The 15374-nt window shown below is 40.4% G+C and overlaps 1 protein-coding gene across 1 annotated transcript in view; it reads right to left on the minus strand.

Moving 5' to 3' along the window:
- Positions 1-15374, minus strand: part of TOX3 (TOX high mobility group box family member 3) — a 102934-nt gene that overhangs the window by 1953 nt on the left and 85607 nt on the right. Inside the window, exons 4-6 of the mRNA XM_081201201.1 lie at positions 5886-6155; positions 3271-3498; positions 1930-2010 (exon numbers count right to left, since the gene is read on the minus strand). Coding sequence (XP_081057327.1) covers positions 1930-2010; positions 3271-3498; positions 5886-6155 — 579 coding nt within the window. The remainder of the gene's footprint in view (positions 1-1929; positions 2011-3270; positions 3499-5885; positions 6156-15374) is intronic.

Here is a 15374-nt window from a genome sequence, read left to right on the forward strand (position 1 = left end):
AAAAAAAAAAAAGCATTTCGTTCCTTTAGCCAGCCACAGATTATTTGTTAATTTTTCCATCAAGGCAACTCACCAAACCACCTTATACTCATAAGGCAACATCCTTTAAGTCATATCAATAGCTGGTCAGGCAACTCCCCATTTTAGGAACATCAGAAGAGCATTAGGCCAAGGGTACATCTAGTCCTGGGTTCTGTTCTTACAATGGCCAACCAGTAGCCAACAGGAAGCAGGACATGAGTGTGATAGCACTGTTCCCCCCTCATGTTTTTCAGAAAATAGCATTTGGAGGCACATGCTGACGCTGGAGGTATTACATAGCCATCGTGACTAGTGGGCATATATAGCCTTATCACCCAAAAATTTGTATAATCCACCTTTTAAAGCCTTCCAAGCTGGTGGTCATCACTACATATTAGGGAACTGCATAATTTAATCATGCACTGTGTGAAGAAGATCATTATTTTTTTTCTATTCTGAATCTCCAAACCTTCCAGGTTCCATTTGTTCATACAGGGAAGGAGATAAGACTTCTATCCACCTTCATGCATCTATATGAACTGACCCAGACCCTGTGATCATGATCAGAGCTTTGTGTACCTCTTCCACAAGAGGTCCAAAAGGTGGTAACACAAGAATGTGCCTTTTCTGCACTGGCTCCTCTTTTGTGGAATGCTCTCTCCAGGATCGGTTGCCTGGCACCATCTTTAGATATCTTTAGGACCTCAGAGAAAACTTCCCCTCTATAACCAGGCCTTTGGCCTTTAACTATCTGGGACCTTTTAGAAGTGGGTGGGGTGTCTTAAATGTACACACACAAACCCATTTTAATGTATCTATGTAGGTTGTTGTTTGCTTGTAAGTTGCTTTGGGTTGCCATGGGCAAAATAAAGAGACTAACAAAGTAAATGAAGAACAGTAATGTTAATGCATCATTTAATACACCTTTATCACACACATCCTTTATCCATATAACCACTGCTAGAGCCTTTTCGGGACATTTGGAGGGGGGGGACTAGATGTTTTTAAGGCATCAAGGAGGAGCCTGTTGCCAAGATTCAATTTCCTTGCAAGTATTAATTGGTTGAGTGGAGGAGCCCTCAAATATCTGAAGATAGCTTAGCTGATCAAGGATATGAAACCCACAAGCAAAGCCCAAGACAACCTACTACACCTCACAGACTCACTCTGCATTGGGTTCTGATTTCTGCAGATACCAAATCGCTTCTGCAAAAGAATAAATTGCCAACAGTCTCATACTGCTTTTTATTATAAGAGCTTTCACAAGAGCTTTATTCAATAAATAATGCAGCATGTACAGTACCGTGATATTACACCGCCTTGTAACATGCTCTATGGTTTTGCAGTGCTTTACTCAAAGACCATTTCTCTTCTTTTTCCAAATGGATGGTGCCCAGTTATATTTATAGTACTGAAATTTTGCTGTTTTCTGGTATGTTGTTATATTTGTTATTATGTTGTTGTTGTTCTGTTATGAAGCTGTGATTTGCAATGATTGATTTTGAGACCTATTCCTGTCTTCTTTGATGTAAGTCACTTTGGACAGGATTCTTTTGTGGAAAAGTGGCATACCAATAAAATTATGAGTGAATGAATCTATACGATGTCCTGGTTGCACAGAGAGCAAAGCAACCTGATTTTTGTAAGTGAAATAATTGTAGAGTTGGAAGGGCCTAAAGAGTCGTCTAATCCAAACCTCTACAACACAGGAATAAAAGATGGATATACCAGGCACTTAGTCTCAGTCCGTCTGCATGCAAAGCAAGAGCCTCTAGATTACTGTCCTTCCCCAAAGATAAGGCTGGTTAAAAAAACAAACTCTCTGCTTATTTATTTATAAGGTGAAAAGAATCCACACTGAAGGCACTGCAGTACTGGATGCGTAACTGAAGTCAGACTTGAGCTCACCTTGGAAACCAAACTTGCTCTGTAGGCAGCAAGTGCCTTAAGGTATTCTTTCTTGGCAGCTTCTGTTTTCCTTTTATATACCTGTTAAAAGACATTGCAATTAACACCACATTCAGTGTTTAAATTTCACACCATAAAGTAGCTCTTGCCCGAAGAGGGAAGTTATGGTCTTGTAAAACGAAGAAAGTCAAAAGGGACAATGCCAACTCTGCAACAAAAAGGTTCACAAAAGTGTGTGACTCCCATCCCTCCTCTCCTTTAAAACAACGAACCAAAACTGCTACTGTGTACATTTTCAGCATTAAAATGGGAAGGAGTTGGAGCTGAGATGATTAAAAAAAAATCTCCTGAATTCATCCTCCTCCCTCCAAAGGTTACCTCTTTCATTTCTGTTTGCATTCACATCACCCATCAGTTACTTCTTTGACTCCATTTATTATATTGCTTCCTGGAAGCAGTTTCATAGCCAATTAGAAATGACTATGTGATGATGTCACAGAGCATAAATTAAGCCAACACAGAGTAAGGGAACAGGCCTTGTGCTGAATGGGTTTTGTTTGCTCCCAGTGATGTCATCACAATTACAAAATTTACTTGCTATATAAAAGCAGTAGCCTCTCAAGAGAGAACATTTCACAAGCAAGTTCACCTCGTTTTCATTGATGTTCTGAACTTGCTTGTGAAATGTTCTCTCTTGAGTTCCATTCAGCCCTCACTGAGATTTTAAGAACATGGACATATGAAGTTGCCTTAAACCAGACCATTGGTCCATCTAAGTTCAGTACTGTCTTCACTGACTTGCAGCAGGTCTCCAGGGTTTTAGACAGAAATCCTAACTGGAAACAGCCAGGATTTAACCTGGGACCATCCATATGCAAGGTTAGTGCTCTGCCTCTGAGCCTTGTCATTAAAGGGGTAAACCCATTACTAAATGCTCTTTCATGCATTAGGGAACAGAGAGTGCCTCTTAAGATGGTCCTTGCATTTTTAGTAAGTATTTACATTCAGAGCAATATTTTGCAGTGCAATGCTCCACCGTCCAATAAATCGGGAACTGTTTAGCCGGACAAAAGTGTTTTTCATTGATTAATTGATGAATCAAGTCAATTAAAATATTGCAACCTTACTACTACCACTGCAATCAGAGAATGACAAGGGGCTGATATGAAGCCAGATCCTTAGCTGGGATGATAGGAAGCATAACTGTGCTCCAACCCGTGCTGCTGCATTTCTAATTAATGAAGTCAAAAGGATCGGCCCACTAGTGTTTAATTAGGACTTTGGCATCTTTCAGTGCATCGCCCCTTTCTCCCCCAAAACTCCAAAGGGTCCCTTGGTTACCTGCTTCTGCTCTTCTCCTAGGCTATCCCACATAGACGCTACAATTTTTGAAACCTCTCCAAAGGTAGCATTGGGGTTCTGCCCTTTAATTGCTGCTTGTGTATCCCTGAAGAACAGGGCATATGCTGACACTGGCTTCTGTGGCTCATTGGGGTCTTTCTTTTTCTTCTTCTTTGGAGTCTTGGGCTTCTTGCCAGAATCTGGGGCAGCTCTCTTTTCTCCTGCAGCCTTGATAAAGAGCAACGAAACCAAAATCAGTGTCCAGCATGGGATATTAATTATAAAAATCAGCTATGCATGCACAGAGCTATTTATGCTCTACTTGAAAAGAAGTATGCCAAAAGACCACAACATAGGGGAAACAAAAAGAAGACCTTTGTAGCAGGCATTAAAAAACAATTCAAAATCATAAGACATAGAATATATTTCTGATCATGAGGGCGAGAAACTTACATTTCTAGTTTATTTTTTAAAGTATCCATCAGAGGTATCACATTCACCATATCAGGTGCTCATGCACAACTGGAAATGCAGAAACAGTCTTGTCTATAGGCAGCATTATACAAAGTATTTGAGGCCATTATCTAAAGCTTGTTTCTGACAAATGTTTCACAGTGCAACACCAGCTCCCACTTAAACCATATACCAAGCTTGTAGCCCTCCAGCCACTCACTTAGAATGCTCTCAGAAAAGAAGCATAGGTCACTGATTTCCATTTTTAACAGAGGTGTTTGTTTGTTTGTTTGTTGAAGCCTATCAAATGAGCTTCACATTTGTTCATAGCCCACCTACTGGCCCTGCCAAATGAGCCTATTTCCTCCACTAGCTCCTTCACCCTGTGTTGTCCCACAAGCAAGAGTAGCCAGCATTAGAGGTTTGCATAGTTCCATATGGAAGCCAACAGCCTATCAGATGAGTTACAGAAATAAGATACTCAGTATGAAAGGAGGAGGAAACCACTCGTCATTCTTCTTTCAGCCTTTTTGTTAAGGCTGCTTACTATGGCTTTTGTTCCTTTTTCCGGGTCACAGAACAATTAATAGAGTCATTATTCAATCACGACTGAGCTCCAATGAGTCCCTCTGCAGCTGCCCTGCATAGCCTGTAGGCAGAGTTCTGGTGGAAATGGCATTTGATGGATCCATGCGATTAATTTCAGGCCTTCCACATGCTCAACTCCCATGGTCTTCATCAAAAATTCTGCATACATAACCTGCACAACCAATCTCTTTATTTAGCTTTCTATAACCTGCTCTCTATCCCTCAGGCTCAAGGCTAATAACTGCAAAGTAACAAAACAAATAAATGCAAAACTGTGCTATGTTAGACATAGATATTCCAGCCATCAGGCATCTGCTCTTTGTTTATATCCCAAAATAGGCTGTCATTGTTCAGAGATATTTCTCAGTTGGCTGTCTATCCTTTGCAAACCTATTTAATCTGATACGAAAAGGAATTTGAGAGCACACTCAAGGCTTTCCCAAAGAGGTGAAGGTATTTTTTATTGATTTTTTTATTGAAGAATGCTTAGGTTTTTGGTTTTGTAAAATGAAAATTAATTTGCAAGCAGGTATGTCAGTCAGAATTGCTGCATCTAGAAAATGAGGAAGTTGCTATAAAGAACCCTATACCAGCAACTTTTTCTTTCATTTATTTCTCGCTTTTTTCTTCAAGGGGCTCCAGGTGCCATATACATGGTTTTCTCCCCTCCTCATTTAATCCGCACAAGATCCCTGTGAGGCTGGTGAGGCTGAGAGGCAGTGGCTGGCCCAAGCTCACCCACTGAGCTTCATGGCTGAGAAGGGATTTGAACCCTGCTCTCCCAGTTCCTACAGTTAAGTCCCACACTCGAACCATTACACCACATTAACACACACCAAAAGCCACAGAATAGCAGCATAGCATCATTATGGTAAGCAACTAAATAAAGCTACTGGGTGATACAGTGGTGCCTCGCAAGACGAAATTAATTCGTTCCGCGAGTTTTTTCGTCTAGCGAATTTTTCGTCTTGCGAAGCACGGTGTCGGAAAAGTTTTGGAAAAGCTTCAGAAATCGCCAAAAACCTCAAAAAAGGCTACCACACTGCGTTTTATGAGTTGCTCCTCGAAGTCAAGTCGTAACTGTATTAACGGTGTTAAGAAAAAGGAAACAAACTTGCAAAAAACGCAAGACGTTTTCGTCTTGTGAAGCAAGCCCATAGGGAAGTTCATCTTGCGAAGCAGCTCAAAAACCGCAAAACCCTTTTGTCTAATGAGTTTTTCGTCTTGCGAGGCACCACTGTACTCAACTAAGTTTTATTCAGAGCAGACTCACTGAAATATTGCATTTAATTATGGGGTATCAGAGTTTTTAGGGGGTTAACCAGGCTGGGATAGCTGGGATAGCAGGCTTGTTGGTTTTTTAATGTCTGATGTAGATTTTTTCAATTTCGTTGTTCTGTATGGGACAATGACAATAAAGATTATTGTTTCGTATGAAATGATTCTACTCTGAATAAAACTTAGCTGAATTCCACTCACTCCTTTTTGCCCTTACTGAACTCCTCTTAAAAACAAAAACAAAAGTTTGGTGGTGGGAGAGAGAGCATCTTTTTACAACACATGATAGAACTTACCCTGTTTGAGTCCTCCGCGTCTTCCTCATTTATAGAACTGGATGGAGAAGGGGTTGCCGATTTGCTCGCAGGAGGGGATGGGGAAGTGTGTGGCACATTGGTCCCGCCCAAGTTCAGCCCCAGTTGAGCACTGAGCTGGGATTGGTTAATAGTGGTCAGCTGGTTAGGTGACATAATTCCCGAACGAGCAGCGTCTGTCATATGGACAATGGATCTCATAATCAAAGAGTGGTCCTGGCGATACTGAGGCACATCTGCATGACTATGATCCTAGAAAGAAAGAAAAAGGTGGGGAAATATGATATTAAGCTGCTAGAATTATCAAGTCAATTCCTGTGCCCTACTCCAACTCAACTTATAACTCAGCCTAAGGATGTGCAATGTAATCACTAGGTGTTATTTTCCGGTTTACTGTTCCACCCACTTCTCTCTCCATCACTAACTGTTTCTCAAATCTCCAATTCTAGATTGCATTCCCCTCAGGGAAGGGATCTGTTCTACTGCACTCTTGTAAAACACCATCCATGCTCATGGTGCTATATAAATTCAAAATAATAATCAGGATTGGCAGCAAGCGTTGGCATACTAAGGCATCTGCCAGGAGCCCACAGCCCAGCAGAGGGCCCACCAGCATGAGCCCCCTGGAGCTGCTCCTGCTCTTCACAACCACCTCCCAAATTTATGTATTTATAAAATTTCTATCCCATCCTTCCTCCCCAACAAGCCCAGGGGAGCAAACTATAAGTGGGGAAATAATGAAAAGCTCTTAAAAACAATTCCAATACAGATGCAGACCAGGGAAGATCAGAACGCAAAAGCCTTGCTGAAGAGGAAAGTATTTAATAGGTGCCATAAAGATGCTGCCTGTCTAATATTCAAGAGGAGGGAATTCCAAAAGGAAGGTGCCACAACGATAAAGAGCAGATTCCTACATTATGCAGACAGATTTCCTGATAAGATGGTATTTTCAGGAGGCCCTCACCTACAGAGCGCGGTGACCAGTTAGGTATATAACAGTTGAGGCAATCTTTCAGGTATCACTAATAATAATAATAATGATAATAATAATTTATTATTTGTACCCTGCCCATCTGGCTGGGTTTCCCCAGCCACTCTGGGCGGCTTCCAACAAAGATTAAAAATACATTAAAATGTCACACATTAAAAACTTCCCTGAACAGGGCTGCCTTCAGGTGTCTTCTAAATGTCAGGTAGTTGTTTATCTCTTTGACATCTGATGGGAGGGTGTTCCATCAGGTGGGTGCCACTACTGGGAAGACTCTCTGCCTGGTTCCCTGTAGCCTTGCTTCTCGCAGTGAGAAACTGCCAGAAGGCCCCCAGCGCTGGACCTCAGTGTCTGGGCAGAATGATGGGGGTGAAGATGCTCCTTCAGGTATACTGGGCCAAGGCCGTTTAGGGATTTAAAGGTCAGCACCAACACTTTGAATTATGCTCGGAAATGTACTGGGAGCCAGTGTAGGTCTTTCAGGACCAGCGTTATATGGTCTGGTGGCCACTCCCAGTAACCAGTCTAGCTGCCACATTCTGGATTAGTTGTAGTTTCTGGGTCACCTTCAAATGTAGCCCCACGTAGAGCGCATTGCAGTAGTCCGAGCAAGAGATAACTATAGCATGCACCACTCTGGTGAGACAGTCTGCAGGCAGGTAGCCTACAAAGCTGTATATGACTTTGTACATCAAAACTAGCCCCTTGAACTTCCTGTCCCAATGTTATGATGCAATAATTCTGATACATGATTACAGTAATCCTTGCTTGCCTTGAGCTCTATTTATATTTCCAGAATGTTTTGCTTCTAGTTTCCCAGTGTTAAATTCACAAACTAAATAAACAAAGAAAGCTTGTAATACAAATGTATCTGAACCAGACAGGAGTTGAAGTTGCCTAATTCCTTCTGGGTAACTTTTCCTGTGAATTCTTACTGCTGCTTATAATAAAGGAACTCTCACCTAGGATTATTATTGTTGTTGTTCTTGTTAATTTGTGTATACTGCCCTTCATCCAAAGACCCCAGGATGGTTCACAACAGAAAAATACAAAATGAGAATACAAAATGCATAATGAAACAAAGGCAAGCCAATAACTCCCACAAACACCTGGTTAAAGATAAATGTTTCTGCCTGGCACCTAAAGATGCATAATGAAGGAGCCAGGTGAGCCTCCCTGGGAAAGCATTCCACAAATAGGGAGCCACTGCAGAAAAGGCCCATTCTCATGCTGCCACCCTCTGATGATTATTGTAGGGTTTGGATTAGTTCATATGGGGAGAGGTGGTCCTTGAGGTATTGCAGTCCCCAGCTATTTAGGGTTCAATAGGTCAAAACCAGCACTATGACTTTGGCTCAGAAACTAATTGGAAGTCAGTGCAGTTGGGCCAGGATTGGTGTTATATGCTCAAACCATCTTGCCCCAGTGCCAAAACTGGACCTAAACCCTGATTGAACTGGATCTAGGAAATCAGTTTCCTCCAAGAGCATCTGGATCTGGCCTGCGACCATCCACTCAAGAACATTTCCCAAAAAGGGGAGACGGGCTGGTCTCAGGTTTTCTGAATCCAGGGAGGGTTTCTTGAGGAGTAGTTTTACCCCTGCCTCCTTCAAGCAGGCAGGGACCACCCCTTCTCACAAGGAGGCATTAATCACCTCCCTGGCCCAGCCAGCTATCCCCTCCCTGCTGGTTTTTATCAGCCAAGAGGGTCAAGGGTCCAGTCACTCTGGCTGATCCAAGCACCTTGTCCACAACCTTGAGCCTAAAGAACTGAAATTCATCCGACACAACAGGACCAGACAATGCTGTGGACACCCCTTGAGATTCATCTGCTATAATGGCAGATTATATTGGCAGGGGTATCTGGAAGTCATTCAGAATCTTTTTAAAGATATCACTTTCCACAAATTAAATCACCCCACCCAAATCCTGCAATGCCACTGCCAATTCTGCAGACAGTGTCTTACTGCCTTAAGGAAGAGTTTTTTAATGTTAGAAAATAAAAAGACTTGAAGAGAATAATAATTTGCTGGGGGAGAGAGAGATAGGGTGTCAAGGCAAGCTATTTCCTGGTGGTTTCTCACCTATAAAAAGCTGCTCTTTTCTCTGCCACAAAAAGAGGTTTCCCTTAGTCCTTATTCAAATAAATCATAATATAAAGACATGGTTTAACAAATGCTTTACTCTAAATCTTGTCATTTTGGTTCAGTTTGAGGCTTTTATTGAAGCTAAGTTCTGCTGACTTAAACAGGCCCAGAAACCAATTTCATAGGCAAGTCTATGAATTCTTAACCATTTCATCTAAGATGAAATGCATGGTACTGCTTTTGCCTCCTGTTCATACTTCCCGTCTCTACTTTTTTCTTGCAGTGGGAAGCTTAAGAACGTCCTGAATTCATTACGTTAGAGGTGGGGGACTTGTGGCCCTCCAGATGTTGTTAGACTCTAAATCCCATCATCCTTAACCACTGGCTCTGCTGGCTGAGACTAATGAGGCTTGGAATCCAAGAAAAACTGGAGGGTTGTAGGTTCCCCATCACAGCTGCAGATGTAGATGCTTGTACATCTGCAGCAATGCATTTGCCCATGGCAACATGCAGACAAAACCCCAGTAGCCTAATACATAATTACAAGAGAGAAAAGTTACAGAGGGCTGCAAAAAGGAGATTTTTACAGAGGTGGAAATATGAGGACACATAATACAGTATAGTAAATCAGTATTTTGATATAATATTTGATATAAAAGCTGAACATAATTAACATAATTAGCATAATGCTAGCCCACTCACACATATACAGCTAAGGCACATTGTTATTCCAAAAATTAATGAACAAAGACTGTTTTTCAATAAATCTATTCATTTTCTTGAATAAGGTCTAGAAAAATAAATCAATTTAATTACAGTGCCATATCCCTTTTTTCTTTTTAGCCAATTTGCAGTGCACATCCTGACAGCAACAAATAAGTTAAGTGATAGTTTTAGATCACTGTTTCTACCTCTCTTTTCAGATACTCAAAAGTCATTTTGTTTAGGTCAAGTGGGGTATTGCATTATGGCACTTCATTAATTTTATCTGAACCTATCATATGTTAAAGTTGCATTTAACTATTTATTAAATTTGTTACATTTGCTCCCCAAAGCGTTCAGAGTGATTTTGCCACCCTAAGAAAAAAACAACAAAAAGTCCTCTCAAAAATCCTGTGAGGTAAAATTGGCATGAGGCCACACTGAGGGAGGAACTAGAAGTTTCCGTAAAGATGCCTTCTCATCCTCTTGCAAACCAAGAGAAGAAAATGTATAGGATTACAGGACACAGCTTTATACCAAAGCCAGACCAACTTGGGTCCCTTCAAATTCAGGAGCTGAATCTTCAAACATTCAGCAGATGTGCTACCACTGAGCTACAGCTCTTCACCATGCACAATTCCATACACCTCTAACATGTCTCCTCACCTCACGAACTTCATATCATCCAACTTTTTCTAATCAAAAACTGGAATATGTTACCATGCAATGTGATCTGCACTGTGCTCTCGCTCCCCCAATAGTGGGGGGTTTTGCGGGGCCTGTTTTTGGGCACTACATGAGATCACGGTCCCCCTAAAAGCATTTTGCGGGGGGGGGGGTCACAGCAGCCAAAATAGCTGCCACAATCTCATGAGAAAAAAAATGGAATGTCCCATTTTTTCCAGGGCACTTGGCAAGTAAGTCACTATCCTTTGCTAAACTAAAAAGCCCAAGTCTTTCCTCACACTCCCCTATTTTTTTACCTATTCATGGGCTTGGGCTTGGATCTCATGCCTTAGGCAAGTACACTGCACCAGTCTTTAGGTGGCAACATAGCAAGTTGTGATTTTACAGCAGATCTAGCCCTGCATATTTGGATACAAGCAACCTGATGTACCATATTTTTTGCTCTATAAGACTCACTTTTTCCCTCCTAAAAAGTAAAGGGAAGTGTGTGTACGTCTTATGGAGCAAATGCAGGCTGCGCAGCTATCCCAGAAGCCAGAACAGCACGAGGGATTGCTTTCACTGCACAGCAATCCCTCTTGCTGTTCTGGCTTCTGAGATTCAGAATTTTTTTTTCTTGTTTTCTTTTTTTAAAAAAAAAAAATTATCGGTTTTACAAAAAATTTTTAAAACAATACAAACATATAAAAAGACATACAAACACGTATAGTTTCATAACCTTTTTTTCATAAGCCTTGTTTCTCAGACTCCCCCATACCTCCCCTTTCTGCATCCCAATGTCCAAAAGTTTTTAGCAACTCTAAATTTTTCTTTCAATCCTCTGTCCTCTTAATCTTTCCTTCAGTCTAATTTTATGTTGCTGTAACCCTTTCTTGCTCAAAACCTCGACATTCTAACATTCATCAAGTTTATAATAGTCCTTAAGATAAATTTTAAATTTCTTCCATTCTTCTTCCGCCGTCTCCTTTCCCTGATCGCGGATCCTGCCAGTCATCTCGGCTAATGTCATATAGTCCATCACTTTCATCTGCCATTCTTCCAGAGTGGGTAGATCTTGTGTCTTCCAATACTTTGTGATGAGTATTCTTGCTGCTGTTGTAGCATACATAAAGAAAGTTCTGTCTTTCTTTGACACCAATTGGCCGACAATGCCCAAGAGAAAGGCCTCTGGTTTCTTAGAGAAAGTACATTTAAGTACCTTTTTCATTTCATTATATATCATTTCCCAGAAAGCCTTAATCTTCGGGCATGTCCACCAAAGGTGATAGAAAGTACCTTCAGTTTCTTTACATTTCCAACACTTATTATCAGGCAAATGATAAATTTTTGCTAGCTTGACTGGGGTCCTGTACCACCTATAGATCATTTTCATAATATTTTCCTTTAAGGCATTACATGCCGTAAATTTAATACCAGTGTTCCACAACCATTCCCAGTCAGCGAACATGATGTTATGACCAATATCTTGTGCCCACTTAATCATAGCTGATTTAACTGTTTCATCTTGTGTATTCCATTTCAGCAGCAAATAATACATTCTTGACAAGTTTTTAGTGTTGGGTTCTAACAGTTCAATCTCTAATTTTGATTTTTCCACCTGGAAGCCAATTTTCCTGTCCTGTTTATAAACCTCCATTATTTGGAAGTATTGAAGCCAATCTTGTAATTTAGATTTCAATTTCTCATGACTCTGTAATTTATCTCTGTAATTTATCTCCATCCTGTTCCAGAATTTCGCAATACTTTGGCCATCCGGCCTCCATATTGAGTTTCTTCAATGCCTTAGCCTCCAAGGGTGACAACCAACTAGGGGTTTTGTTTTCCAACAAATCTTTGTATCTTATCCAAACATTAAACAATGCTTTTCTGACAATATGGTTTTTAAAGGCCCTATGCACCTTGATTTTGTCATACCATAAATATGCATGCCAACCAAATGCATTATTAAAACCTTCCAAGTCCAGAATGTCTGTGTTCTCGAGGAGCATCCACTCTTTCAGCCAGCAAAACGCTGCTGCTTCATAATACAATTTTAAATCCGGCAGGGCAAATCCCCCTCTTTCTTTAGCATCTGTCAGTATTTTAAATTTAATTCTGGGCTTTTTGCCCTGCCAGACAAATTTCGAAATATCTTTCTGCCACCTCTTGAAACAGTCCATCTTGTCAAGAATCTGCAAGGTTTGAAATAAAAATAACATTCTAGGCAATACATTCATCTTGATAACTGCAATTCGGCCTAACATTGACAATTTCAAATTTGACCATATTTCTAGATCTTTTTTAATTTCTGACCAACATTTTTCATAGTTGTCCTTATACAAATTCATATTTTTAGATGTCAAATAAACCCCTAGGTATTTCACCTTCTTAACCACTGTCAACCCTGTCTCTTCTTGAAATTTCTCCTTCTCCATGGCTGTTAAGTTTTTTTCTAAAACTTTAGTTTTTTGTTTATTCAGTTTGAATCCGGCTACCTGGCCGAATTGTTGAATTATCTCCAACACCCTTTTCGTACTAGTGTTTGGCTCTTGTAAGGTCAATACTAAGTCATCTGCAAATGCCCTTAACTTGTAATGTTTAGCTCCGACCTGTATACCTTTAACCTGCTGGTCATTTCTAATCATATTCAGCAACACCTCCAGAACAGAAATAAAAAGCAATTATTTTTTCTTGTTTTCCTCCTCCAAACACTAGGTGCGTCTTGTGGTCTGGTGCGTCTTATAGAGCGAAAAATACGGTAAATATCTAACACGATGCCAAGAAAAGTAATATAAAATATTTACAAATCATGTATTTGTCTTGTTAAATGTGCTGAGATTTAGGCTCCTGAAAAAGCCTGAAGCCACTGGAAGATGGGTTGTTAACTGCCTAAAACTTGTAGTTCTGGAAGTATGGGGGCTTCTGGGACCCTGTTGCCATAAGTAATTGGAGAATTATGATTCAGGGCTATCATGAAACAATTCTCCATGCTGACACTGAAAAGGCTCCTGAAGCCATTGACTGATTTTGAAACTGGAGAGGTGGAAAAGGACAGGGTGGCAGACTGCCCAGGATCCTGAATATATGAAACTGTCTTATAATGAATCATGATGATTAATTCATCTGTACAGTACTGTGTGTAGCAATGTCTTTCCCCAGTAGCAGATCTCCAGGATTTCAAGCAGATATTTTTTCCCCCAGGTGTACCACCTGATATCCTTTTAAGTAGAGATGTATGCATGCAGAGTGTGTCTCTGCCACACAACCACAGATACTTACACTGCACCCAGATTTTTTTTAAAAAAATCAGTTCACTTTGTGCCAGAAACTAGTGCACAGTTTGATGCTAGCTAAAATGTATCTACAATTTTGCTTTAGAAACCCACTTTAAACTTTGTCTCCATACAATCCTGCAAGCATTGATATACATGGAACCCTAAGAACATAAGGAAATCCTCAATGGCCCATCTAGTCTGGCATTCTGTTTTTACAGTGCCCAATCATATGCCCTAATGGGAAGTCCAAAGGCAGGACAATCCCCTATATGTTTAGACTAAAAAACCATGGCTGCAGAAATTATTTGGGACCAGAATAAAATGCAGTTTCTTTGAATCCTGAAATGCAGTTTCTTTGAATCCTGACTTTTTGAACCTGTGTGGGTTGTCTTTAAACAAACTGTTTAGGGGGCCTGGATTAGCAGATTTCTGTGGTGGTTTTTTTACTCTAAATAGCTGGCAAAATCAAATCAATCAATTTAAAAGTATTGCTTAACATGATAGGTAAATAACAGTATAGAATAATAAAACAAGAGAGACCTATATAATACAACAAACGTGCCAAGAAATGAAACATTAAGAATTAAGCATAAATCAATAAAAAGCACCTTAATTAAAACTTGGTAATTGATCTTTCAAATGGAGTAAATCACCGAGTTCAGCTCAGCCCATTATTTACCTAGATTTAAATTCCTTTCATACCATTTTCTAATTTTTTTTGGCCACGAAACATGCAGAAGTAAAACAGATACAAGAACCCCAGTTTCCCCAGTAGTATATTTTATATTTGCCTTCTAAAATTTGGTTTGTGCCTTGACTGCTTCCATTAAAAAAAAATGGCTACTCCGTATTGTCACGTACTTTTTAGAAAGCAAGAATTCTATGTTCTGGCAAAGTCTAATTATACAACACTGCTCTGTTCAGTTGGACTATCACCAAAAGCAACAACAATCCCCAAATAAAAGGAAAAACCATTGCCATAAAGACATACGTGAATCGAAAGCCGAGAAAGAAATGCCTCTCCAGGCACAATGTATGCATCTCAGTGTTCTGAGAATGTTTCAACTCTCATGCGGTTCTGCAGAAGGAAACCAGCAATTGCTTTCCCTTGACCCTTTCAAGTGCACCTCTGAGTGGGGCAAACCAATATTTGGCCCTGAATAAAATTGCCTACAAGGTTCTCACCTCTCCAAATGTCAGAATGATATTTTGGGAATGGGCTCACTGTGTGCGCAAATCTATGGGTCAATGCTCCCCCCCCTATTTTTTCATGTTCTACAATACTGAAGTTTCGAATTACTGCATAATACACAGGTGACAGAAATGAGAGTAACCTCAAGGAACAGGAACCGTTGGAATGGCTTCCTGATTTATCAATGCTTATTCCACAGCTTTCATTTTTTGCTACCCTTTTACCCGGTTAAACTTCCACTTGCTGTTGTGCAAAAAGAGCAGCATCCTGCTGCCAGTGACAACTAACTTAGAAGCACAGGGAGGTTCGCCTGGTGCCATTTTTGTGGTCTTTTTGGTGCCAGGTGAAGACTTTGTTACTCACTCGCCTTTTAACATAGGGCATCTAATCTTTAAATCTGTTCTTAATGGGGGCGAGGGGTGTACAGAAAGTTTTGCCACCTTTATATAGGTCTCCCATTTTTAAACAGGTTTGTGCTTCAGTTTTTATTTCAGTTGGGTTTATTTACTCATTGCAAACTGCTCAGAGAACTTTTACATTATGGGGCAGCGCAGAAGTGCC

Source organism: Podarcis bocagei (genome assembly GCF_964188305.1).
Source record: "Podarcis bocagei genome assembly, chromosome: 7".
NCBI classification, from domain to species: domain Eukaryota; kingdom Metazoa; phylum Chordata; class Lepidosauria; order Squamata; family Lacertidae; genus Podarcis; species Podarcis bocagei.